General features: G+C 40.2%; 1 protein-coding gene across 1 annotated transcript; it reads left to right on the forward strand.

Annotated features, from left to right (window-relative positions):
- The first annotated feature begins 3,813 nt into the window (after positions 1-3,813).
- PLAAT1 (phospholipase A and acyltransferase 1) lies at positions 3,814-25,578 on the forward strand. Its single transcript, XM_059920780.1, has 7 exons — positions 3,814-3,921; positions 4,988-5,134; positions 10,275-10,376; positions 11,079-11,212; positions 11,705-11,843; positions 15,764-16,032; positions 25,329-25,578. Exons 2-7 carry the CDS (start codon positions 5,113-5,115, stop codon positions 25,428-25,430), a joined length of 768 nt encoding a protein of 255 aa, XP_059776763.1. The 5' UTR covers positions 3,814-3,921; positions 4,988-5,112; the 3' UTR covers positions 25,431-25,578.
- The last annotated feature ends 1,289 nt before the right edge of the window (positions 25,579-26,867 follow it).

Consider the following 26,867-nt stretch of genomic DNA (forward strand, 5'->3'; position numbering starts at 1 on the left):
CAACATTCAAGAAATATCTGGGTCTGCACACATGGGAAATCTAGGGAGCTTCTAATGTAGCAACAAATGCGGGAACGGGAAACTCTGATGGTTTCTGAAGCCTTTTTTGAATTAAAATCTGATTTAATTTACTGTATTCTGAGAGATATAAGTAAATATAAACATAAATATATAATGTAAATATATAAACATCTTTTTTCTCCATAATGTCTGAGATTTCTGAATTTCTCTGTAATTACATTTAGCAGCGAGAAAACATCCATGACTGTGCAGAGCAGATCCCAGGAATCTGTCAGCTTTTCGCAGCATAGTAACCCACCGATCACTGCCTCAGACCTTCAATAGATACATAGGCCGTGTGCCTGTGCTTACAGAACTTCAGAGGTTTCCATGGATACGGGAATTTCAGTGTTAAAGCACATTGACTATCGTTTTTCTTGTCACCAAGAGTCCTGTAAACACTTGTGCTTTAAGATTTTTGTGCAGAAATTTAGCATTTTATAGAGGACCAAGTCAGAATTACGTTTTCCCAAATGCATTGTATGATTTCCCCTTAGGGCAAAGTCCCTGAAATCATTTACATTTGTGGCCTCTTTTTACTAATGGACTTTTATTTATTAGACTAATAAAAGACAATAAAGGCTTAACTACATTGTCAGTATCACTTTTAAGGGACAGATATTTATACTGTGTAAATGTTACAATTAATGAATAAGACAGTTTGCTCTAAATTTAAAATGGAAAGAAGCAAATAGGAAAGCAAGAACAGGAATATTATGTATATATTTAGCCATTTCTCTTCCTGAACAGGGTGAGATGTAAGTGTCAGTTTCAAGGACACCCTTGTGTCACATCTATCAACAAATCATTGTTTGGATGCACTCTTTTTATATTCCGTTTTTTTGTATAATTAAAAGACCTTTTTGTAAATCTGTGAACATGGCAGGCTATGTCATTACTTTTCCCATTTCATATACGTATAACTGAGGCTCTGGTTTAAGGAATATGCCCTGTGTCACACAGCTAGCAAGTGGCAGAACTGGGATTAGAACCCAAGACTCCTATCTCACTGTCAGGACTCTTCCATTGTCCTTTTTCCTGGGCAGAATACAGGCAACTTCTTCTATAGAAGGCATACCCCTGTCCTTCCTTCCTTGCCACAGGCTGATTGTTTTCTGTGCCTCTGACCTGGGCGCCATCATATCATTCTTTTCTCCACTCATTTCTCCAATTATTCAGTCCCCTTGACTGCCCCAGACACTTGGCTCAGCCTAACTGACCAAGTTTAGTAATTTCAAATGCACATAACCATTGGGAAGCAGCAGTCACAAAGATATCACATAGCCTGGATGTGCCCTACACGAGGACTCAGTAGGGAAACAGATTTCTAGCTGCAACCATATTGACCAAGAATGTACAAAGCCCATTGAAAGAGAGGCTTGAGCAATTCGTACCAAAATCCAGTCTGAGCAGACATGTTGCCTGGATAGTCAAGTAGAGAAAAAAGCTTTTACTTTTACAGCATTGACTTTGGGGGGCAGGGTTGGAACTATATGACTGACTGTCTCTACTCCCACTTATTATGCTCTGGAGCCAAAAACCTCTGCATCATCTGAGCAAGTATCTCAGTTAAGGCCATGAGATCTTTACAAGACCATTTTTGCATGAAGTCTCTCTCATTCACCTTGTATTTGTGCAGGGTCTTCTGTTTTTGCGGTTTTTTCACCTAAAAGGAAGACTTTGCTTTTAATGTCTAATAAAAGAGGGAGTCTGGGTAGAGGAAGAGCTCTTGACTAAGAGACCTGATCTGGGCCCTTCCCTGGGAGACCCTGAGTGTGGAGCTTCACAGCTCAGGCCTCAGAGCAGCTGCCAGGACCTGAGTAATCATGGGTTTGTTGTGAGGCTCAAATGAGACAGAGGATATGAAAGTGCTTTGCTAATTGTAAAATATGCATTAAAAAACAGAGTTCTTTTGCATAAATAACAAGGTCTTAATGTATAGCACAGGGAACTATATTCAATATCCTGTGATAAACCATAATGGAAAAGAATATAAAAAAAATGTCTCTATGTGTATAACTGAGTCACTTTGCTATTCAGCAGAGATTGGCACAGCATTGCAAATCAACTACACTTCAATAAAAAAACATAATACAAAAAAAAAACCCCAAACAAAACAGAGTTCTTTTGAGGACTAACTTCACATATTGCCAATTGATTTTAGTCCCCATATGCTAAAAAGGCAAATAATGACTCTTGTTAACACTGGGCTTTTTCTGGACTTTATTCATTTTACAAGAAACATGACTAAAGTATCTCCATTACGATTATTTCAATATGTTTCAACCTTTTCAGCCTAACTAGGCAGCAGCTGAGGGCATCATCCACGTGGTGCTTCACTTAATATAAAAGCCGAAGTAATGGGAATTAGTTATTTGGTTGTTTTATAACATCTGCTCCCATCACATACCATGTATAGCCCTCAACATCCCAGGACTACAACTCCAGATTCAGACAAACTTTGGCTATTACTACCCGAGGCTAATTTCTCATTCTTTCAGGATGGAAATTTTAATTCTGCACTGGTCATCCGTAGAGTACTGCCAAGGAATGATTAACTATCTCTCCAATCTGTAGGAATGAAGGGAAAACTCAGAGTTCTCCTGAACGACAAAGCTTTCTCTGTTTCCCCTACTAATTCCATTCAGGCATCGAACTGAATTTACTCTTAACTGAATGCATTTTATCTATACCTGGCAGGGATCTAGAAGTAAAATTACAAGATTTATTTCATTTTGATTCTATCATGATGCATTTAATCACAAATATCCCCCAAAATGAAAAGATAATTTATCCTTGTGCCCTGACTGAGCAACCCTCCTCGGTTCAGATTCATGAATCCATAATGCAGGGAGGAGAGCAGATGATTAAGTGTCTGATTAGAGAAAACAGATTAACCTGGCAAACATAATAAATTTAGCTCATAAGCAGGATGGCATTATAAATGCTCACAATAACTCTCCTGTATAAAATCATGAACCACTGCCTTCAGTGATGACTCAATTGAAGTAGTTGGGGAACATAAAGCAAATGCATGTTTATGGATCTCTCTTTGAGACATTAAAAGAGTATTGAAAGGTATATCTGATTCAGTTTATAACTAAAAATACATTAAATAGGGAACATGTAAGAAAAATATTAACTCATAAAAACAAAGCTACAACCTCTTAAGTGTTTGAGTTTCTGTGTTACCAATAAGTATATCTAGATGCCACATGTTTTCAATGTCTTTCTAGTACTTTGTTTCCAAAGATGCCAAAGCCAGACCCCAATTTCAGACCCTGCAGATTCACCCTTAACCTTCACCACGGAACCTGATTCCTTTATAAAGGCGGCTGCATCTTTAGGTAGTTCTTATCCCATTGGGACAAAACAACATAAAATTAGAGAGCTATTTCAGCCTTTGAATCAGTGGGGAAAAAATCCTTCCTTTTAGCTGAGAGTCCATTTATATCAGGGTAAAAATCTAGGGTACGACTTGTTTGAAGGCAAGTCCTTGTGCTGTGCTCCAAAAAGTTCACTTAGCAGTCTGCGGGCCTTCCTTACTTAGCTGGTTTGTTATTCCTGGCCTCCCTTTTTTAGCAAGGAGAAAATGGATACTCTTCATGCCCAGCTTTATTTTTAAACTCTTACAGCTATATTCCTGGAGGACTCTGCTGGCCCATGGCCTGAAAGAGAGGCAGTTAGGCCCTGCCCTGTCACGTGCGCACCTGAGTCTCGAGTTGCGCAGAATAAGGGACTTGCTCTGCTCCTCTATCTAGAACCAGACCTTTGTCAGGGACAGGGCAGGGGAAGTGGGGAGGGGAATGGGCTACCCGAGGGAGTCGTGTCTTTAAGGAAGGCCCCATCGGACGGAGCCAGGTAAATTTCCCATTGGGAGAAACTGGTGCCTGGACGTCTAGGGCCCTAGGCACCCTTCTTTCCTCCTTTCCGCCCTCCTCCCACTTCTGAAGTTGATCTTAGGCTGCAGAGGGCTGACAGGGAGGAGTCCAAAGGGGGTGGGGTCCACGTGTGTCCCCACAGTCCTGGGCGCCGGAACTGGCTCCCGGGTACACATTTTGTAGGTATGTGTGGTGGGAAGCAGGGAGGTTTTTTTTAAGGCCACTCCCTCCTCCCACCTTAGCTTAGACTGAGATGCTTTCTTGGGGCACAGGGACCAGGATCCTTTCTGCTGCCTCAGAGGAATTTGTGTAGAGTGAGGAGGGGCTCACTCCTAGAGGACGCAATGTGTATTCATGCTCGCGAATATTTCTGGGCTCAACAAGACAAGTTAACGGTACAGCCGCCGCGCCTAGACCAGCCCTTGGTACCGGGAAAGTTTGATGCAGGAACGTCCCAGTGGCGGGGCAGGGTGTCCTCGGTTAGTTACCGCGCTGGGGCTGCGCTTCGGCGGCGGCTGGGTTTGTGTGTGTGTCTGTGCGGGCGGAGAGCAGGTGTGGTGTCGGTACTCCCAGGGCTGCGGAGGGGACGGAGGCAGGCGGGCGGACGGGCGGAGGGTCCCCAGGCGGTGGCGCAGGCCGGCCCGGGCGGCAGGAGCAGCGAGCGTGCGCGGCAGCGTCGGAGCGCCGGGGCCTCGGCGGCGGGGTGGCGTTGGCGCTGGAGGCCGGCCCTGGTTACCGGTAGTAACGCCGCTGCCGCCGTGCCCTCCCCCGGGCGCAGATGGAGTGGACCCCCGGCCGCTAGCTGGAGGGGCAGCAGCGGCGTGGCCGGCGCGACCCCAGGACCCTCGCCGCTGCCACCGGTGGGGGGAACAGCCCAGGCTTCAGAGTGAGGTTTGCTGGGGAGGGGGAGGGAGGACCTCTAGGACCCCGGACAGCCTTGCTGAGCCGACTCTCAGACGAGAGAGCCCCAAGGACCAGTAGAGAGTGTCTCATTTAATCCATGTCCCTTCTCCCCCTCCCCGCCCCCCTTTTTCTTTTTTTGCAAGTGGGAGAACAGAGTCCATGGGGAAAGAGAGACTCGCTTTCCCGTGTGACACAGCTATCAAGTGGCAGAACCAGGACCGGACCTCGTCTTGCTTACTAAGGCCTTCTATCCACCATCCTCACTGAAATGAGTGTGAATAATGATATAAGTATTTATTATTATAATATATTAGGTTTTGGAACTATGAATGGTGATATCACTTTGGCATTCAGGACTATTAATGTAATTTATGTGCTGGAAAAGCCCAGCCACTCTGTCCTCCCTGGGCTCGGGATCCTCGTTCCTTCATTTATTAAACATTCCCTGGGCAGTTATTTGTGACAGGCACTCTGCAGCAAACTGCAGGTGTAGAGATAAAGAGGAACCAGCCCTCCACATGGAGCAGAAGAGAAAATTCCCCAGACAGCAGTAACTCCCGCAGGTGTAGGAAACGCAATGGGCGTTAGAGAGATAAAGGAGTAGTGGTAGCTCGGAAGGAGACGTCACTTGTGGCTGAGAGGAGGTGGACCTTGGGGAGGAGGTGACATCTGATCTGGATCCTTAAGAGTGGGTCATTTGGAAATGGGCAGCGCATTCCAGGTAGAAGTTTCGGTATTAGCCACATAACTCCAGGTGAGAGTGAGGAATAATGGTTTGGTTTGCCTAGAACGTAGGGATTACATTAATTACAGAGGGAGCGAGATTCGGAGTCGACAGGGGGATCCATGGAGGGATTCCAAGCGAGGAATGAGGGGGCAATGGCTGAGGATGGTTCATTTGGCTGGGAGTTGGAACCCTCAGCTGTAGGGAGAGGATGTCGGAACAAGGATACTGGCAGCTCTGAGGGTCTGTGAATTAGCCGTTCTGGGAGCACAGGGCTTCGTGGAGCCATCTCAGTGTGGCCGGGCTATGGATGAAAAATGCAGCTTGGGTGGAAAATGGTCCAAATTGAATTGGGAGACTGTTGGACTGTAGGGGTAGCCCGTGCTCATGTTTTAGACTGCCAATAGCATCCTTGGGAGTAGTTTGTGAAAAAGTGCTCTTAGTATTCTTGTTACACAGGTGGCCCCAGGGACACAAGCAGCAGTTAATCAGCCTGACCCTATCTGTGCAGGGGGCCGTTATTTCTTTTGATGCATCCCAGGGGACCAACAAGGAGCTATAAACAAGGCAGCTTGTTTTGGCATGAAACAGGAAGTTTCTTGTACAAAGATTGCAGACACTCTTTATTATAAACTAGTCAAACAATTCTGTGCAGATGAACTGTTAAAGTACTTTTAAAGGTGCACTTTAAGGTACACCTTAAAGGTGACACACAGATTTCAGCGGAGGACTTACAAATGTATCTTTAATTTGTTCTGTATTATCATGTTCATGAAGCACTACATAACACACTTGCACTTGAATGGAATGGGTAGATGTCCATGTAAATCAAATTACCCAAGCAGACAGGTTTTAGCCATTTCCCTAAGGTATGAGTCTGGGAACCTTCTAAACGCTTCTAGAAGCTTCTCACCTTCACACCTCCCCTGCAGAAGAGCAGGGGTTCCCCAAGGCTCCACTTCCTATTACTCACTGGTTCCACATATGAATGTTTAAAAACTTCCTGTGTTGTCTTATGAAATATACATTATGCTTTTGCATATCTAATGAATATTTGAGAAGGGGGAAAAGATGAAATATTGTTTAGTAGCAATTCCTTTGGCTAGTGATGTTAATCAGTGGAGTAAGGAAGCAGCCTGCAGTCTGGAATAAGAAGACAGACCTGGGATTGAATTCTAGTTCTGTCAGTTACTACCTGTGTGACTTTTAGTTCTGATACTTAATTCATCTGAGTCTCAGTTTCCTCATCTGTAAAAAAGGTGATTGTAATCATCAGCTCACAACTGTTACCCAGTCTCACAGCGTGCAAGAAGGGCTACAGAAAGGCCAGCAAGGGAGGAGGTATAGTGCACATGGGGACAAGCAGTTACAGATGAGGAGCCTGACCTTGGACGTAGGCTAATCTGAGTCCACATGTGGGTTCTGCCCTTTCCCACTGTGTAACTTTGGATGAATCCCTGAACTGCTGTGAACATCAGGTTCCTCATATTTAAAATGGGGGAAATAATTATATCTACTTTGTGCTGTTGATTTGAGGATTGCACAGTTACTGGGAAATAGAATGAGATGAACACTAGAGGTGGAAGGGACCTTGGAAGGCCTCCTCACCTTACCAGCGCTACCCCCCGCCCCCACCATGGAAATCTTATTTTTATCAACTGTGACTGTGTGTAAACATTCCCAGTGACAGAGACTGATATCTGTACAAGGTGCTCCATTCCATTGTTGGATCACTTTCAACAAAAGAGAAATTTTCCATGTATACAGCTAAAAGCTGCCTCATTGTAACTTCCCCATATTGGTCCTCTTCTATGCTCTGTACGAAAAAAATACATTGATTTTATTTTTTTATTAAAGATTTTTATTTTGAGGTAATTGTAGATTCACATGCAGCTGTAAGAAATAATACAGAGAGATCCCTTTTACCTTTGCTGGGTTATCCCCAGTGGTAACATCTTGCAAAACCACACTGCAGTATCACAAACAGGTTATTGACTTGGACCACATGGAGAGGCAGAGCATTCCACCACCCCTAGCATCTTTCATATGTTGCCTTTTATTTGGGGGGGGGCTTCTTTATTTTTTTTTAATATATATTTATTTTTGGCTGTGTTGGGTCTTCGTTTCTGTGGGAGGGCTTTCTCTAGTTGCGGCGAGTGGGGGCCACTCTTCATCACGGTGCGCGGGCCTCTCACCATCACGGCCCCTCTTATTGCGGAGCACAGGCTCCAGACGCGCAGGCTCAGTAGTTGTGGCTCACGGGCCCAGTTGCTCCGCGGCACGTGGGATCTTCCCAGACCAGGGCTCGAACCCGTGTCCCCTGCATTGGCAGGTAGATTCTCAACCACTGCGCCACCAGGGAAGCCCCATATGTTGCCTTTCTATAGCCACACCCACTTCCTTCTTACCACTTCCTTAACCCCTGGCAACCATTATTAGTTCTCTGTTTCTATAATTAGGTCATGTCAAAATGTTGTATAGATGGAATCATATATATAACATGTCATGTCACTGGCTCTTTTCACTCAGCACAGTTCTCTAGAGATTCATCCTTGCTTGTGTTGTTCAATTATTAATAGTTTGTTCTTTTTTATTCCTTAGGAGTAGTGTTCCATGGTATGGGTGTACCACAAATTGTTTACTGTTCACCCATGGAAGGCCATCTGGGTTGTTTCCAGTTTTGGGCTATTATGCTATAAACATTCGTGTACAGGTCTTTGTGCGAATATACGTCTTTAATGTCTTCAGTCTCTGGGATAAATGCCTAGGAGTGCAATTGCTGGACCATGTTTTAGTTACAAGTTAAGTTTTTAAAGGAATTTCCAGACTGCTTTGAGTGACTGCAACATTTTATATTATCAACAGCAGTGAATGAGTGATCCAGTGGCTCCACATTCTTGCCAGCATTTTCTCTGGTCACAGTTTTTTAATTTAGCTATTGTGATACGTATGTAGTGCTATCATGGTTTTAATCTAAATATCCCTAATGGCCAATGATGTATAACATGGCTTGACATCTGCGGCTCTTCTGTGATAAAAGGTGTCATTGTGTCTTTTGCTCAAGTTCTAATTGTATTCTTTGCTTCTTAATTGTTAAGTTTTGAGAGTTCTTTGTATGTTCCTGATATTGGTCCTTTCTCGGATATGTAGTTTTCAAAAATTTTCTCCTGCTCTGTAGCTTGCCTTTTTGTCCTTTTAATAGAGTCTTTCGTGCTGCAAAAGTTTTAAATTTTGAGGACATCCAATTTGTCAGTTTTTCCTTTTACGAATAGTACTTTTGGTGTCAAGTCTAAGAACTCTTTGTTTACCCTAGATCCTGAGGATTTTCTCCTATGTATTTTTCCCTCTATGTTTTATAATTTTATATTTTACATTTAAGTCCCAAAGTGACAGAACTAGCATGGAGAAGACCTGAAACAAGAGCTCATGTCTCTCACACCTAGGCTAGTTATTTTTCCCTCCGTATTTTATAATACAAGTGTTTCAGGGAGTATTTTAAAAAGGTTGGCATTTGCTACTATCACTTTTTAGCTGTAAAATGGGATAATAACATAATAAACTCAAATCATGGTAGATTTTTTAAAAACTGAATTAGTGTTAATTGAATAGTGCACTTGAAAAAAACTTTACACTACAAAGTACTTTCTGTTCAAATGGTGGTTATTATTGTAAGCTTGGCTAGGTCTCTGAATGCTAACAGGCAGCTGTGTGTGCTTGCTGATTCCTTTTCATGGGAAATGTGTTTGTTTATATCATAGTATAGTATCCATTTTTCCTTTTAGTGACCATGTGACCAAATTGTGAACTGCCATATTAATAAGACTCAAACATATTTGAGAGGGTGGTTAGACTTAATAGTTTCCATAAAGTTTTTTTTTTTAAATTTATTTATTTATTTATGTATTTATTTATTTTTGGCTGTGTTGGGTCATCGTTTTTGTGCGACGGCTTTCTCTAGTTGCGGCGAGCGGGGGCCACTCTTCATCGTGGTGCGCGGGCCTCTCACTATCGCGGCCTCTCTTGTTGCGGAACACAGGCTCCAGACGCGCAGGCTCAGTAGTTGTGGCTCACGGGACCAGTTGCTCTGCGGCATGTGGGATCTTCCCAGACCAGGGCTCGAACCCGTGTCCCCTGCACTGGCAGGCAGATTCTCAACCACTGCGCCACCAGGGAAGCCCCATAAAGTTGTTTTAATAGTTATTTTTCAACAGATGGGCAGCTTGCATTTGGCCTCATTTCTGTGACAGTATGATGATTGAAGTTTTCAACAGATGGCCTACAAATACTTGGGAAAACACCCTCCCAATATTAATTGTTGTAAAAAAGACTTTTAGTGTGCCAGGAAAATGATAGTCTGTATCCCCAAGCTCTTTGCCTATGCTATTATAACTATAATTTAGATGATTTGGAAGTTTCCCTTTCTGGCACTTGGGTTTATTTTGTAAATGAGTATGCGTATCTACATTAGAGTGAGAGATGCAGAGGAATACTCTGTTGTCAATTAGATATTCAACGTGGATGTAGCATGAAATCTCCTTTTGATTATCAATGAATGTACATAACTTCCTCTTGCTGAGTCATTCTACTTGGATGCTGTACATAGAAAATGTAATGTTCCATAAAAATCAACCATCAGAGACTTATATGTTCTTTCTGAAAACTACTGACTTAAAAGGAAAAAAATTCACCAAACTCTGAATTTTCAGACATACCCATCAATATGATGAACTCCCCAACCTTCCAAGTTGTCCCCCTTCTGCATCAACCACCTTGCGCTGTTTTGGGAATCAGAAATGAGGAATCAGACAGTAAGTGGGGCAGTTGGGGAGCGGTGGAAATCTGTGGGGGTGTTTGTGGTTGTCATAATGACAAAGGGCATTTACTGATATTTAGAGGGTGTGTTGTCGAACTTGGATTTGGGTCCCCTTGCCTGACATGCAACAAAGCCAACCTACTGACACTGGGTTGTGGTGAAGGAAAGTACAGTATTTATTGCAGGGTGCCAAGCAAGAAGAATGGGCAGCTTATGCTCAAAAGTTCTGAACTCCCCAATGGCTTTCAGGGAAGGGTTTTTAAAGGCAAGGTGAGGGAGGGGCCACAGGATGTGTGATCAGCTTGTGCTCAATTCTTGGCTTGGTTGGCATCAAGGTGAAGTTTCAAGCATCGTTAATCTTCTGGTTTCAACCAGTCTGGGTCTATGTGCTTAAAGTCAGTAGTTTTCACCTGGTGGGGTTCTGCTTCCTGTAAAAACAACTTAGGAATGTGTGTCAGATATTTATCTATATATTTCAGGGAACTGGAAGTTCGGTGACTCCGCTATCTGGCTGATTTATAGTCTAAATTTTTACCAGTTTCCCCACCCAACAGCTATTCTTTTTTTCTACCTCTTCATCTTTCCTAATCATTAACTCTTGAGCCAGCCTTTTAAGACTCAGGGGAAGCCTGGGAGATTAAAGCAAAAGCCTTTTTCTTCAAAGGACAGGGACACAGGGACTTGTATATGGTTTCAGGTGGAGTCCAGTGTCCCTGGTTCTGCACAGCACAGTTCAGCACAAGGAAGAAAGGTCCTGTGTCCTACACTATGCCTGAATATCTGACTGGACACTCATCTGAGCCTGGAACTTGTGTCCGCTTAAAGCACAGAGTAAGTTTTGCAAGATAAAGTATATTTTTGCACAGAATGTTAGTGTCCACCCAAACCTGTTTTTGATTTTACTAAGTCACTATATGAAAGGCTGAAAGACTTCTGATCTTCTGCTTCTGAATCCTGACTTTTTCATGCTAAGTGCTTTATTATATTTTTTGTGTAGTCATGAACTGAGCATTTATATAGTAAAACAGATATTATCATGAAATGCTTATTATAATAAAGGAGCCCTGGGGTTAATCAGTATGAGAAGCCTTGCTATAGAAAATTAAGCAATAGTAGAGAAATTCTTTCTCCACTTGTCCATGTGTGCACACATAATTCCGTGTAGGAATCATTGAAAGAAAAGGACAGTGGTGTGAATCTAAGTATTTAATAAGGAATGCAATCCCAAGAAATTCTGTATTGCCATGTTTCTATAGAAGTCTTGAACTGATTTTCTTTTGCCAAGTCATATCAGCTAGATCTTCTTTGTGTCTGTCATTGCAGATGGCGTTTAATGATTGCTTTAGTTTGAACTATCCTGGCAACCCTCAGCCAGGTGACTTGATTGAAGTGTTTCGTCCTGGCTATCAACACTGGGCACTGTACTTGGGTGACGGATATGTTATCAACATAGCACCTCTAGGTAAGGTTTGTTTCCAGAAGCTCCTGGGAGCTTTTTAGTTTTCTTGTTACAAGAAGGAATCATGAACAAAATCATAAAATAAAACAGACTAGAAATAAAATGTAGAAAGTAGATAAATCCAACTGATCTAGGTTTACAGAAGGACCTTCTAAGAATAAAGTGGCATTGAAGAAATCACAAAAGCCAATTAACATTAAAATTTTAAACCTCTGGATTAAAAAAACACAGTTAAAAAGTAAATACTCAGCTGGGGAAAATATTTGCCACAAACATGACAAGAGTCACAATGTCTTTATATATAATACAAATAGATTATTTAAATTCATTCAACATCTATTTATAGATTTTCCAGTATGTGCCAAAGGCTATTCTAAATGCTAGGGATACATAAGCCAGTCCCTACATAGTGGAGCTTACATTCTAGTGGAGAGAGAGGGAGACAGAGACAGAGAGAGAGGGAGAGAGGGAGAGAGCGAGAGAGGGAGAGAGCAAGCCTGAAAGAGGGAGCATGAACAAAATACAGAAAGTAATGTTAGATTAGAGATAAGTGATAATGGAGAAAATCATAGAAGCAGGATAGGAAGTGCTGGGGAGTTGTGGCTGCTGTAGTTTTAAATTAGCTGGTCAGGAAAATCTCATGAGAAAGTAACATTTGAGACATGACTTGAAAGAGGTGAAGAAACCCAGCATGTGATATTTGGGGAAAGAGTTCCTTAAGCTGAGCGAACAGTGAACACCCAAATCCCAACAAACAAATGGGTAAAAGATTGTGAACAGTTTGTAGAAGACAAAAATCCAATACCCATTTTTTAAAAAAATTATTATTTATTTATATATTTATTTTTGGCTGTGTTGGGTCTTCGTTTCTGTGCGAGGGCTTTCTCTAGTTGCGGCAAGTGGGGGCCACTCTTCATCGCGGTGCGCAGGCCTCTCACTATCGCGGTCTCTCTTGTTGCGGAGCACAGGCTCCAGACGCGCAGGCTCAGTAATTGTGGCTCACGGGCCTAGTTGCTCCGCGGCATGTGGGATCCTCCCAGACCAGGGCTCGAACCCGGGTACCCTGCATTGGCAGGCAGATTCTCAACCACTGCGCCACCAGGGAAGCCCCCCAATACCCATTTTTAAAGGTTTCAGCTTTTCAGTCATCTAGGAATTACAAAATAAAATGACAGATTTTATGCCTCTCACATTAGCAAAATTTTAAAAAAATGATAATCTGTTGATAAAGGTATAATGAAATAAACACAAGGATACTGTTGACAGAAATATAAGTTGATAAAATTGTTCGCAAAAACAATTTAACAATATGTGCTAAGAGTCTTATAGGAGTTCATATGCTCTGACCCTGTAATTTTACCTCTATGAATCTATTCTTGGGGAATACTTTTAGAAATACTTATTTAATATTTGCGTATGAGGATGTTCACTTCTATCTCATTTATGATGGTTTAAAAAACAGAATGGATCAATGGCCAGCAAGGGAATGGTTAAGTGAATTATGATTTAGCCACAAGATATTAGGTGTCTGTGTTTGGCAGAATTTTTTAGTTGCAAGTAACATAAATCAAATTCAAATTCACTTAAACAAAAAGGCAAATTCATTGCTTCAGTGAAGGAAACTACAGAAAGAGTAGAGATGGTGCTGGCCTCAGGGATGCCCGGATCTAGGGGCTTGAACACTATCAAAATTCTCCATCCCACATCTGCATTCTTTTTCTATATATTGTCTTCATTATCCCAGGCTATGTCTAAGAAGCTGAACTGATGACCATAAGCATCCTTAGGCTCTCATCCTTATAGGCTTGTGACCCACAGGAGAGAGTTACTCCCTGCCCATTGCAGTTAGAAAAATCATGGAGAATGACTCTAATTGTCTGGTGTGGGTCCCATGTCCATCACTGAACCATCACTGTGTCCAGGAATAGGATAGTATGACTGGCCTAGAAAGAGTCTTTTCCAGAAAGAAAGAAACAGTGGTAAGATGGGGTGCTTAGTAGACTAAAACAATAATACTTTAACAGCTAAAGATCATTTCTGGACATCTTTAATTGCATGAAAGATGATCTTGTATGATAGCTATTGGAAAATTCCAGATTAAAAGTGCATTGTGTAATATGGTACCTGGTGTGCAAAGAAATCATATATACACACATACATGTTAATGCAAACATATACACACACATAAACAAATGATAATAAAAGACAGTACAAATACATCAAAATAATAATAATAGTTATTTCTGAGTGGCAGGATAATAGGTGGTTTATATTTATTTATGTGTTTATGCTGTATTTTTCTGTATTTTCTACAGGTTTAGAAATGAGCACAAATTATTAAGAAAAAATGTATGCAAATAACAAATAGCCTAGAATATTTTTTCCTCAAGATACCTTTATAAAGAAGTGTTTATAGGCCTAAGTCTTACTATCTTGAGAGCTTCTGAGAACTGTTAATGAAGTGATTTTTTGCAAGATTTTGAGTTATTTGCCTCTTGTTCTAGAATATTGGAAGTGGAAATGGCAAATAAAATGACATTTACGATACAGAGCCATTCATTCTGTAGAGTCTAATAATTAACACTAAGCAATTCTTTACATTATCTCTGCAGTTTTCACATTTTGAAAATAATATGAGGTTTTTGTGCAGTTTTCTTTTTTCCCATCTTAAGCTCCATCTTAATGTGGTTCAAGCACTGAGCTTTGATTGATCCTGTAGACTGAAGTTAAATTCCTGTTTCTGTTAACTACTTGTGGGATGTTCCACAAACCAGTTTATCTCTCCAAGCTTTGATTTTCTCATCGGTAAATTGATTGCATCAAACTAGTCAAAAAAAAAAAATTGAATAATTCTAACTAGGATATATGTGTCCTATGAACTTGTAATGTGTAAGAACCTCCAACGTGTAAGATAATTAACTGGAAATGCTGCTCCAATGAAAAGGATTTTGAAGGAGAGAAAAAAAAGAGGAGTGGAAAAAAAAGTTTGCTTTTAGTCATTACTGAAAGGAAAAGTGTCATAACACTGGTTATACAGAGACCCTTCATCTCATGGTTTACTTGAACAATGGCCAAGCATAGCAGTCTTGGGCAGATGGAGAGGGCCTAGGGCCTGGTGTTAAAGCTGAACACTAAGGAATCAGATGCCTCAGACGCCGACCACGGCACACCAGGATACAGAGGTTTCAGGCAGTCTAGACCAATGCTTACTAATAGAGGCCGTAAGATGGAGTGGTAGGGCATGGGGCATTGTGACAGGTGGGTAGGGCACAGCTAGGGGCCACATAGCGTGGACAGTGCCGACTACATTAGGTTTAGTTTTAGGACTTAGTTTCTTGGCTAAAGGAACTAGCAAAACAAAGGCAGGGCCCCCGCCTGACCCCAACTTACCTCTCAGAAGACTGGGGTCCCCTGCAGGTTTCAAAGTGAAGCCTAATTAAAAGAGCAAGTGTCAAAACAGAGCTGGGGGTAAGGAGTGCTGCTTAGATGCAGGACAAGAGCAATAATCATAATGCACTAGTGCTAAGCCCAATGGTATTAGTTTGGAAGTGTTCAAATGCTGAAAAATAGACAGCGTCATAGAAAAAGGGGGCAATGATCTTACCTGTACTTTGTTAGAAACATATGCCAAGATCCCTAATAATAATACCAATTGATAGAGAACTTATTCCTCAAAAATAGGTAGAGTTTTCACACCCAATTTGTTCTATAAATTTTCAAAAAGATAGGTAGATACAGATTTTCAAAAAGTTTTCTTATATTCTCACTCATATAGTAATTGAATAAGTGTTAGTGATAAATTAGAGAATGAGGGTTTACAGTTAGTAAGATTAAATGGTTTCTGGTTTGAGGATAAGTTAGGATGGCAGTGGAGTTCACTGGGCTGGGTCGCTATATCTTGCTAACCAAAATTCTCCTTATAGACGATGGCATTTCTTCATCATTTACAAGCGCCAAGTCTGTATTCAGCAGAAAGGCCCTGGTGAAGATGCAGCTTTTGAAGGATGTTGTGGGAAATGACACATACAGAATAAACAATAAATACGATGAAACATACCCACCACTCCCTGTGGAAGAAGTCATGCAATGGTCAGAGTTTGTTGCTGGACAGGAGGTGGAGTATGACTTATTTGTCAACAACTGTGAGCATTTTGTGACTTTGCTCCGCTATGGAGAAGGAGTTTCAGAGCAGGTGAGTTTTCTCTAGGAGAAATGGAAGTTTCTTACATTGGGAAAATAATAGCTACTGACTATGGTCAAATTTTCAGGCCTCAAACAAATGGAAAAGAACAAGAAAATATGAGAACACTGAAGGACAAAGGAGGGAATCGAGTTGCCCAAAGTCATGCAGCAATTTCATGACCAAACTGAGACTAGAACATTCGTATCATGAATTTGGGTTAGAAGGGACTTGAAGCAGAGTCAAGACCATAGCTTTCTGTCATTCTTATTGCCCTCTGTCCTTCAGTTTTTTCCCATTACCCCACCATACAGCAATTAAATCAGTAACTTTATATACTGAAAAAAATATGCTGAAAAGAATGCTGACATTTTTGAGAGGGAGTTCATTTGCCGAAAACATAGATGGTAATAGTGAGATTCTTTTCCATTAGCTGAAAGAGGCTAACTGATGCCATAGCTTGGTGGCTTTGTAAATTTCTTCTGTTTCCCTGCAATGCTAGTTTCAAAGAAATGTTGTGCTTTTGAGGAGATCCTTTGATGAATCCTTTGATTCATCAAAGGCGATCCTTTGATTCATTTGAGCTTTTGGACGATTTTCAGTGGATTAATTGACTTTTAAAAAAAAAATTATTTATTTATTTTTTTGGTTGCGCCGGGTCTTAGTTGCAGCAGGCAGGCTCCTTAGTTGCGGCTCCAGGGCTCCTTAGTTGTGGCATGCGGACTCTTAGTTGCGGTATGCATGTGGGATCTAGTTCCCTGACCAGGGATTGAACCCGGGCCCCTGCATTGGGAGCTCGGAGTCCTATCCACTGTGCCACCAGGGAAGTCCCTGGTGGGGGACTTCCCCCACCAGAGGAAGTAGCTTATAGTTTTGTTATTTACCATCACTATTCGGTAGTATGTCAGATTCCTCACTAAAGGCATGCCCTTCACCTACCTATCTTCCCACCAATCCAATTCCATCATTGATGTTTTAACCTAAAGATTTATTAAAGTGGTGTGAGAAAATGAATATATAAAGGCTTCCAGTATCTTTAAATGGTGGATCTGTTATATAAATATCTATTCTGAGGAATGAAGTTACAATTCTGCTCACGAAAGCTTGGGAAAATGGGAGATGGAACATAATGAAAGGATACATTTGTTTTTATTAAGAAATAATTTAATTGGAAATTCATTTTTATTAGGAAGTACATTACCATAATGAATGTTCTATTCACATGTAGCAATAAACTGCTTCTGAGCCAAAACACAGAGGACACGCACACAAGTCTCAGCTCACCTTTGCATTGAAAAGTAGTGGTATAGCTAAGAAATAAAGTTTGTTAATGACAAAGTTGTCCACTGCACTCAATCAGTATTTTTTTTTAATGTGGCTAAATCAAAAGGAATTAGAGCCATCTTTTTGCTTTGACTCTCACTTGTAATCTATCATCTTTCCACCTTTCATACCCAGATCAAGACCCATGGAAAAGCAACCATTTTTTTAACAACTAATAGAACTGTTCTTTAGTAGGTTCTGATGAAGATGGTGTAGTGACAGCCTTAAGGACACACCTAAGCTTTGGAATTCTGCTGATCTGAGCTAGAGCCCCATCTTCACCACTTCATAGATGGATGACTTTGGACACATTGTTTATCAGTTTCCTAATCTATAAACCGAGGTTGTTTTATAGATTGTAAGAGATTTTTAAAGTCTCTTAGCATACTCCGTTACATATTATTCATCCCAATAAAAAGTGTACTTTCATAGACTACTTTTAATTTCAGTATTTTAGCAATTTTATAGATCATTGTTGACACTCTTCAGTAAAATTCTGTTGATCTAACAAACTACAGCACTCGAATTGTTATTTTTATTACTATCAATAATTAATAGTGTTAGTACTAATGATAACTAATATTAGATTTGTTTTTCAGGGTCCCTTTAAGGCTTAGGGGTCTTGAGCATAGAACAGTACCCTTGGGAAATGGCTGTGTATTTTCCCCAATTTAAAAAACTATAAATACATAAAAAGGTTAGAAAGGTGGAAGATTGTGGCCCCATCTTTTTCTTCTTTGTACTTTTCTGTATTTTTAAAAAAATTAATGGACTTTACTTTTTAGAGTAGTTTTAAATTCACAGCAAAATTGAGCTGAAAGTATAGAGAGTTCCCACATACGCCCCCTCCCACACACACATATGTATCCTTCCCCGCTGTCAACATCCTACAGCAGTGTGGTATATTTGTTATAAAAGATGAACCAACATTGGTACATCCTTATCAACCAGAGTCCATAGTGAAGGAAGCCAGAATATGCCACCCCCAAATATGTCACTTTGGCATAAGGATTATTTTGAGCAATTGAGAGACAACTGAGTAGAAGCAGATGCAAGAAAAGCTCTCTGCCCTCCCCCTATTTGCCTAAAAGCAGGACATAAATTTTCAAAGGTGTTCCTCCTCCCCACTCTACCAGGAAGGACAAAAGTTAATCATCAGGGACAACCAGTGGTTAATGTAAGGCCCTTATCAGCCTAGAGAGGGCACTAGAGGTATCTACATAACAAGCTACTCACAAGCCTCTGTTTACCATTAGTTTCCTGTATGTTTACCTTCCCACAGACTGTTGCCCTTGGAAGGCGAACCACTTTCCTTTGTCCTGTCATTTCTCTACAAATTTATTGTTCTTTGTTGAAGATGCTATATAAGCCTGAATTCTTTGTTTCTTATTTTATCTATTTATTTTTATACAGCAGGTTCTTAGTTATGTATTTTATACATATTAGTGTATATATGTCAATCCCAATCTCCCAATTCATCCCACCACCACCACGCCCTGCTACTTTCCCCCCTTGGCATCCATACGTTTGTTCTCTACATCTGTGTCTCTATTTCTGCATTGCAAACCAGTTAATCTGTACCATTTTTCTAGATTCCACATATATGTGTTCATATACGATATTTGTTTTTCTCTTTCTGACTTACTTCACTCTGTATGACAGTCTCTAGGTCCATCCACGTCTCTACAAATGACCCAATTTTGTTCCTTTTTATGGCTGAGTAATATTCCACTGTATATATGTACCACAACTTCTTTATCCGTTTGTCTATCAGTGGGCATTTAGGTTGATTCCATGACCTGGCTATTGTAAATAGTGCTGCAATAAATACTGGGGTCATGTGTCTTTTTGAATTATGGTTTTCTCTGGGTATATGCCCAGTAGTGGCATTGCTGGGTCATATGGTAATTCTATTTTAAGTTTTTTAGGGAACCTGCATACTGTTCTCCAAAGTAGCTATATCAATTTACATTCCCACCAACAGTGCAAGAGGGTTCCCTTTTCTCCACACCCTCTCCAGCATTTGTTGTTTGTAGATTTTCTGATGTTGCCCATTCTAACCAGTGTGAGGTGATACCTCATTGTAGTTTTGATTTGCATGTCTCTAATAACCAGTAATGTTGAACAGCTTTTCATGTGCCTCTTGGCCATCTGTATGTCTTCTTTGGAGAGATGTCTGTTTAGATCTTCTGCCCATTTTTGATTGGGTTGTTTGTTTTTTTAATATTGAGCTGCATGAACTGTTTATATATTTTGGAGATTAATCCTTTGTCCGTTGATTCGTTTGCAAATATTTTCTCCCATTCTGAGGGTTGTCTTTTCATCTTGTTTATGGTTTCCTTTGCTGTGCAAAAGCTTTGAAGTTTCATTAGGTTCCATTTGTTTATTTTTGTTTTTATTTCCATTTCTCTAGGAGGTGGGTCAAAAAAGATCTTGCTGTGATTTATGTCAAAGAGTGTTCTTCCTAGGTTTTCCTGTAAGAGTTTTATAGTGTCTGGTCTTACATTTAGGTCTCTAATCCATTTTGAGTTTATTTTTGTGTATGGTGTTAGGGAGTGTTTTAATTTCATTCTTTTACATGTAGCTATCCAGTTTTCCCAGCACCACTTATTGAAGAGGCTGTCTTTTCTCCATTGTATATCCTTGCGTTCTTTGTCATAGATTAGTTGACCATAGGTGCGTGGGTTTATCTCTGGGCTTTCTGTCCTGTTCCATTGATCTATATTTCTGTTTTTGTGCCAGTACCATATTGTCTTGATTACTGTAGCTTTGTAGTGTAGGCTGAAGTAAGGGAGTCTGATTCCTCCAGCTCCGTCTTTTTTCTGCAAGATTGCTTTGGCTATTTGGGGTCTTTTGTGTCTCCATACAAATTTTAAGATTTTTTGTTCCAGTTCTGTAAAAAATGCCATTGGTAATTTGATAGGGATTGCATTGAATCTGTAGATTGCTTTGGGTAGTATAGTCATTTTCACAATACTGATTCTTCCAATCCAAGAACATGGTATATCTCTCCATCTGTTTGTGTCATCTTTGATTTCTTTCATCAGTGTCTTATAGTTTTCTGAGTACAGGTCTTTTACCTCCTTAGATAGGTTTATTCCTAGTTATTTTATTCTTTTTGTTGCAATGGTGAATGGGATTGTTTCCTTAATTTCTCTTTCTGATCTTTTGTTGTTAGTGTATAGGAATGCAAGAGATTTCTGTGCATTAATTTTGTATCCTGCTACTTTACCAAATTCATTGATTAGCTCTAGTAGTTTTCTGGTGGCATCTTTAGGATTCTCTATGTATAGTATCATGTCATCTGCAAACAGTGATGATTTTACTTCTTCTTTTCCAATTTGTATTCTTTTTATTTCTTTTTCTTCTCTGATTGCCATGGCTAGGACTTCCAAAACTATGTTGAATAATAGTGGCAAGAGTGGACATCCTTGTCTTGTTCCTGATCTTAGAGGAAATGCTTTCAGTTTTTCACCATTGAGAATGATGTTTGCTGTGGGTTTGTCATATATGGCCTTAATTATGTTGAGGTCGGTTCCCTCTATGCCCACTTACTGGAGAGATTTTATCATAAATGGGTGTTGAATTTTGTTGAAAGATTTTTCTTCATCTATTGAGATGATCATATGGTTTTTATTCTTCAATTTGTTAATATGGTGTATCACACTGATTGATTTGGGTATATTGAAGAATCCTTGCATCCCTGGGATAAATCCCACTTGATCATGGCGTATGCTCCTTTTAATGTGTTGTTGGATTCTGTTTGCTAGTATTTTGTTGGGGATTTTTGCATCTATATTCATCAGTGATATTGGTCTATAATTTTCTTTTTTTGTATTATCTTTGCATGGTTTTGGTATCAGGGTAATGGTGGCCTTGTAGAATGAGTTTGAGAGTTTTCCTTCCTCTGCAATTTTTTGGAAGAGTTTGAGAAGGATGGGTGTTAGCTCTTCTCGAAATGTTTGATAGAATTCACCTGTGAAGCCATCTGGTCCTGGACTTTTGTTTGTTGGAAGATTTTCACTCACAGTTTCAATTTCATTGCTTGTGATTGGTCTGTTCATTTTTTCTATTTCTTCCTGGTTCAGTCTTGGAAGGTTATACCTTTCTAAGAATTTGTCCATTTCTTCCAGGTTGCCCATTTTATTAGCATAGTGTTGCTTGTAGTAGTCTCTTACGATGCTTTCTATTTCTGTGGTGTCCACTGTAACTTCTTTTTCATTTCTAATTTTATTGATTTGAGTCCTCTTCCTCTTTTTCTTGATGAGTCTGGCTAAAGGTTTACAATTTTGTTTATCTTCGCAAAGAACCAGCTTTTAGTTTTATTGATCTTTGCTATTGTTTTCTTTGTTTCTATTTCATTTATTTCTGCTCTGATCTTTATGATTCCTTTCCTTTTACTAACGTTGTGTTTTGTTTGTTCTCTCTCTTTGAGTTACTCTTCCCTGAATTTCTCCCATGAGTATATGAGATGTACATGTTAATAAACTTCTGTTTGCTTTCCTCTTATTACAGAGCCTCAGCTGAGAACTTATTATGAGTAAAGGAAAAAATTTTCTTCCCCTAAAATATTTAACATTAGGGTTCACTCTTTATGTTGTAAATTCTGTTGGTTTTGACAACTGTGTAATGACATCCTGTATACTCTGCTTAATCATTCCCTGTTTCTCTAAATCTCTGGCAACCACTGATTTTTTTTTTTTTTTTTTTTTTTTACTGCCCTGTAGTTTATCTTTCCCAGAATGTCATATAGTTGAAACCATACTAAGCAATATGCACTTAAAATTCTTCCATGTCTTTTCATGGTTTGGTTGCTCATTTCTTTTTATTGCTGAATAATATTCCCTTGTCTGGATGCACCACAGTTTATTTTTCCACTCACCTACTGAAGGACATCTTGGCTGCTTCCCAGTTTTGGTAATTATGAAAAAAGCTGCTGGAAACATTTGCGTGTAGGTTTTTTGTGGATGTAAATTTTTGACTCATTTGGATAAACACCAAGTATTATGATTGTTGGATCATACGATAAGAGTATGTTTAGTTTTGTAAGAAACTGCCCACCTGTCTTCCAAAGTGGCTGTACCATTTTGAATTCCCACCGGCAATGAACGAAAGCTCCTGTTGCTCCACATCTTTAGCATCTGGCACTGTCAGCGTTTTGGAGGTTAGCCATTCTGATAGGTACATGGTTGTATCTCCATTGTTTTAATTTGCAATTCCTTAAATATGTATGATGTTGGACATCTTTTCATGTATTATTTGCTACCTGCATATCACATTTAGTGATGTGTCTCTTGAGATCTTTAGCCCAGTTTTAATTGGGTTGCTTGCTTGTTTTCATATTGTTGAGTTTTAAGAGTTCTTAGCATATTTTGGAAAACAATCCTTTATCAAATATGCCTTTCACCAATGTTTTCTTCCAGCCTGTGGCTTGTCTTTTCCTTATTTTTACAAATTCCTAAAATCAACATTTCTCACTGTTCGAGTCTAAACAAGTTATTAAAATGTGTCTATCTTTGTGGAAGATAGCAGCACCCTTGAATGGGCCTGGACAAGCTGACAGACAGTACACCCTGACTGTGTTTCTTTGCATAGCACTGCAGACTTAGAGTCTTGGAGGAAGAGGGATTTTGATAACCCCTACAGTCATCTGTGACATCAGCTACACTGATGTCTGGCCCCAGCTGCTTTAGTTATAGCTAACATTTCATTGGGCATGTATATGTAGATCCTCAGAATGGGGTGTTTACCATGCCCCCCCACCCCAAAAGCCCTGTAAAGGATGAAGTGTGCAGGATAGGATTTGGTGATCTTATAATCCTAAATCAGCCATGAAGTAAAAGCTCTTGGTCATGCTGTTTCACCACAAAAATCCTGGGATTTTATAATCTTGCAGGTCGGATCCCATTACACATAACTCTAAGGGATTGTCCAAATTACATGTGATTTTTCCATTTAGAATGCAACTTGAAAAAAATAAATGTTTGGGATTTGGGAAACTGTATGCTGGAAGTGGCTTTATTATAATTGTATCTTGCCTGTGCAATCTCAGGGGATTTTGAGTTAGGATCAAGTTGTCTGTCCCCTCCCCAGGTCTCTTAGATTTATGGGATTTCTCTCACATGTAATGTTTCTAGTGGCTGAAAGATACCCAATGAGTTAGGACTGCATCTAGCTGGGGCCACCGCACCCACAGGATCCTGCCATTTTCCCAGGGCTGTCCTCTGCTGCCATTTGATATCTCTGTTTAAAGACACCAATTGCACCTTCCTGTTTTTGCATTGCCTGCCATATGTTCCTGTATCCAGCCCTCCTTGGAATCTCAGCATCTGCCTGGAATTGCATGAGGTTTGGGCTTGGTTTATAATCCTTACTGCCTGTCTGATTATTGATTCTGCCCCTCTTTGGAATTTTGTCTGGTATCTTGTATCTCCCAGCCCCGTTTTGCTCCCCATGGGCTATGTGGGTAGCTCTATGCTATAGTGAATTCTGACTCTCTCCTGGGAAGCAACTTAGGTAGCAACTATTTAAAAATTACAAGTAAAAGAAATAACCAACCAACCAAATACATTAAATTAGAATTGTAAACTAAAATAGGATTTTTCAGTTGTTTGCCAGTGTCATTCTCCTTGGCAACTGGGGATGGTAACAGAGCAGGGAGTTATAATTATAGGCCTCGTCCCTACAGACCACAGGATGATGTAATGAAGTGACTACTCTTGCCATTGTGCTTCTGTCCTGGCCAGAACCCATGCTGCCTGTTCCCCATAGGGAACCCACAGTCAGGGAGGGAACATTATGTGGCATATGGGGGTGGCAGGCTCCGTGGTGGAGGGCTGTGGGTTAGACAGAGGGCATGCTCCAGTGTGAGCTGGGTCATGCTTTCCAGCATTGGGGCTGGTCTCCAGAGTAATTTAGGAAAAATGTTTTGCTTTATTTGAAAGCCCGATTCTTAACTCCCAGAGAATAACTGTTGTTTTCAGAATACCTGATGACTCTGAAGTATCTGAATGTGACCTTCGGGTCATAAAATTGCACTGCAGATGGAAGGCGATATTAGTTGAGTGCCATGAAACCATGAATATTCATCAGTTCCATCATCATGACGATGATTAATACCCTTAAAGATATAAATGTCTGAGCTCCTTTATGGACAGTTGAGCTTGAGAGTGGTTTATTTTCGTTTGTCTACATGAGAAATTAGTTTTTGACATGATAGTTAACATCAGTATTGACTTCTCTTGAAGTTTGTTTATCAAAATAGAAAGTGTATCTACCAAATAAGAGCCTATAGGTATTTAGCTCAAGTCACATCCCTGAATTATTTTCCTAACAGACATTAAGTCAGGGAACACACACACACACACACACACACACACACACACACACGGGTCCATCCAAATGCTGTCATGTTTTTAATAGACTTCTTGAATGAGTGCTCCCACTTTCTTATCATGTCTACACCCCTCAACCAATACACACACACACACACACACACACACACACACACACACACAGGATATTCACCTTGATATAGAATCAGTATGTGTTTAGTGGGTAGGGGTTTCATAGGGGGAGAACACATGGTTCAAGACTGAACTATATCTAAACATCCTGGTGGTACGACCTCCCTCGGGCAAATCGCTTTTAACTTCTCAAGTTTTACAAAACAGGAGTAATGCTACCTCCCAGGGGTACTATGCCAATTATTAGGAACTGTGGCATAATGAGTTTCTAAACTCTCAGAAGCTATAAAAATATGAGGAATCTCTACCTATGTGTATCGCTATCTTTGTCATAATTATAATAATTATAAATTTATTTCATCTGCATACAGAATTTTAATTTTGCATTGAGTTTTAAATTCATCCATTGTACATTAAAATGGGTCTTCAGTTTAGGAAACAAGCTAAAGCTGGGGTTTAGGACACTGAGATGCTTTTAGAATAAGATGTGTTTTTTGTTTGTTTCCTGTTTCCTTATAGGCCAACCGAGCAATAAGTACCATTGGGTTTGTGACAGCTGCTGCTGGTGCCTTCTCTTTCCTTGGCTTGTTTCCAAAAAGACTAAGACCAAAATACTATTAATTTACTGAAGAGATATTGGAGCTGAAGGAATTTGTGAGGAGGAATAAAAAACCTGGGATGAATACTTATTTGCAATGTATCATTATTGTTCCAAATTCCAATGATGGATGGCAGGCTCTTTAATAAATTGCTTACTGGTATTATCTCATCATTGAGCCATGGAAATTTTTCTCCCTACTAGCATAGATTTCCTGTGGCAGCTTGAGTAAGAAGCAGTAGCCTTTTGAGTGAGCCAGCAGAGGATCTTAATATCACATCATCATTTATCTTCTATAAATATTGTTTTCCTTTCCCCTGAGGGTAGCTATTTTGTATTTGCCAGAGGGATAAAGAACCTTTTATATGTGATTTTGAAAAAAAATGTTAAGAGCCCCAAATTTTGGGGTTGACATCAAAATTCATATTCCTTTTCTGGTGAGAAAAGAATTTTGGAAATTCAGCATTTGGTTAGGCAGCTTGAAGAACTTTTGATTAATAAACCATTTGAGGGTGGACACCCATCTCCTTGCTCCTGTGTAGATGGGGGCAGGGGGTGAATGGGAGAAGGAACTCTTGGCTCCAGTGTTTTGGATCCAGTGATTTCCCTGGAAGCGACTCATTTGTAAGGAATATGTGAGAAGCTGGAGTGGACTGTTACTTCTACAAAGCTCCATCATTCCCTTTGGATTTTGAAGTATTTGAAGAGTTTGACCCTCTTAACCTTAGCAAGAGATCATTAAATGTAGGTTTAAGGTGCCGTATTTAGAAAACAATATCCTGTGTTACTTTTTAAGGCTTTTACTATGTCAAGGCGTGTCATGATTTTACTCTTGCATTTTATTGATTATGTGTTGAATGAAACACACTACTTTTTAATACCTTTCCAGTGGAATTCTTATCGGCAGCAGGTGGGGAGAAGTGGATGCAGGTCCCTATACCCTAGGATTATATCAGATATTATAACATTACCCTACAAACAACACTGCCAGCTAATGACATCCTTATTGTGCCATCATTAAAAGTATGGCATTAAATAAAGGAAAAGTTTAAGTAAATTTAGGGCGTTGGGGGTGGAATGAGGGAACCAGGAATATGATAGATAAAGTAACTAAACAGATGACTCGGTGAAAGTCTTGGACCTATTAAACTGATTTAGATTTTACTCCCAGGCCAGAAATACTTTACAATCTAATTGCAGGGTTAAGAATAATGATAACAGAAGGCGTCATGTGCTACCATCAGGGCAAGTAGAGACCCTGTCTCTCTTCCTGTTCCCTGACTAATCCCTTCCCTTTCTTATGGCACCATTTCTGTTTGCAGATAAACCCCCAAACTCTCTTCCTCCCCTGTTCTTCTGGGAGGTGTGTCTCCTACCTGATAGTATGATCCAAAATTATCCCTGCATTTTTATTCTAAATTCAGTTTCATATTCCTTTTATGTCCTACTCTCAATAGTAA

This window comes from Balaenoptera ricei, chromosome 4 (genome assembly GCF_028023285.1).
Source record: "Balaenoptera ricei isolate mBalRic1 chromosome 4, mBalRic1.hap2, whole genome shotgun sequence".
NCBI lineage: Eukaryota > Metazoa > Chordata > Mammalia > Artiodactyla > Balaenopteridae > Balaenoptera > Balaenoptera ricei.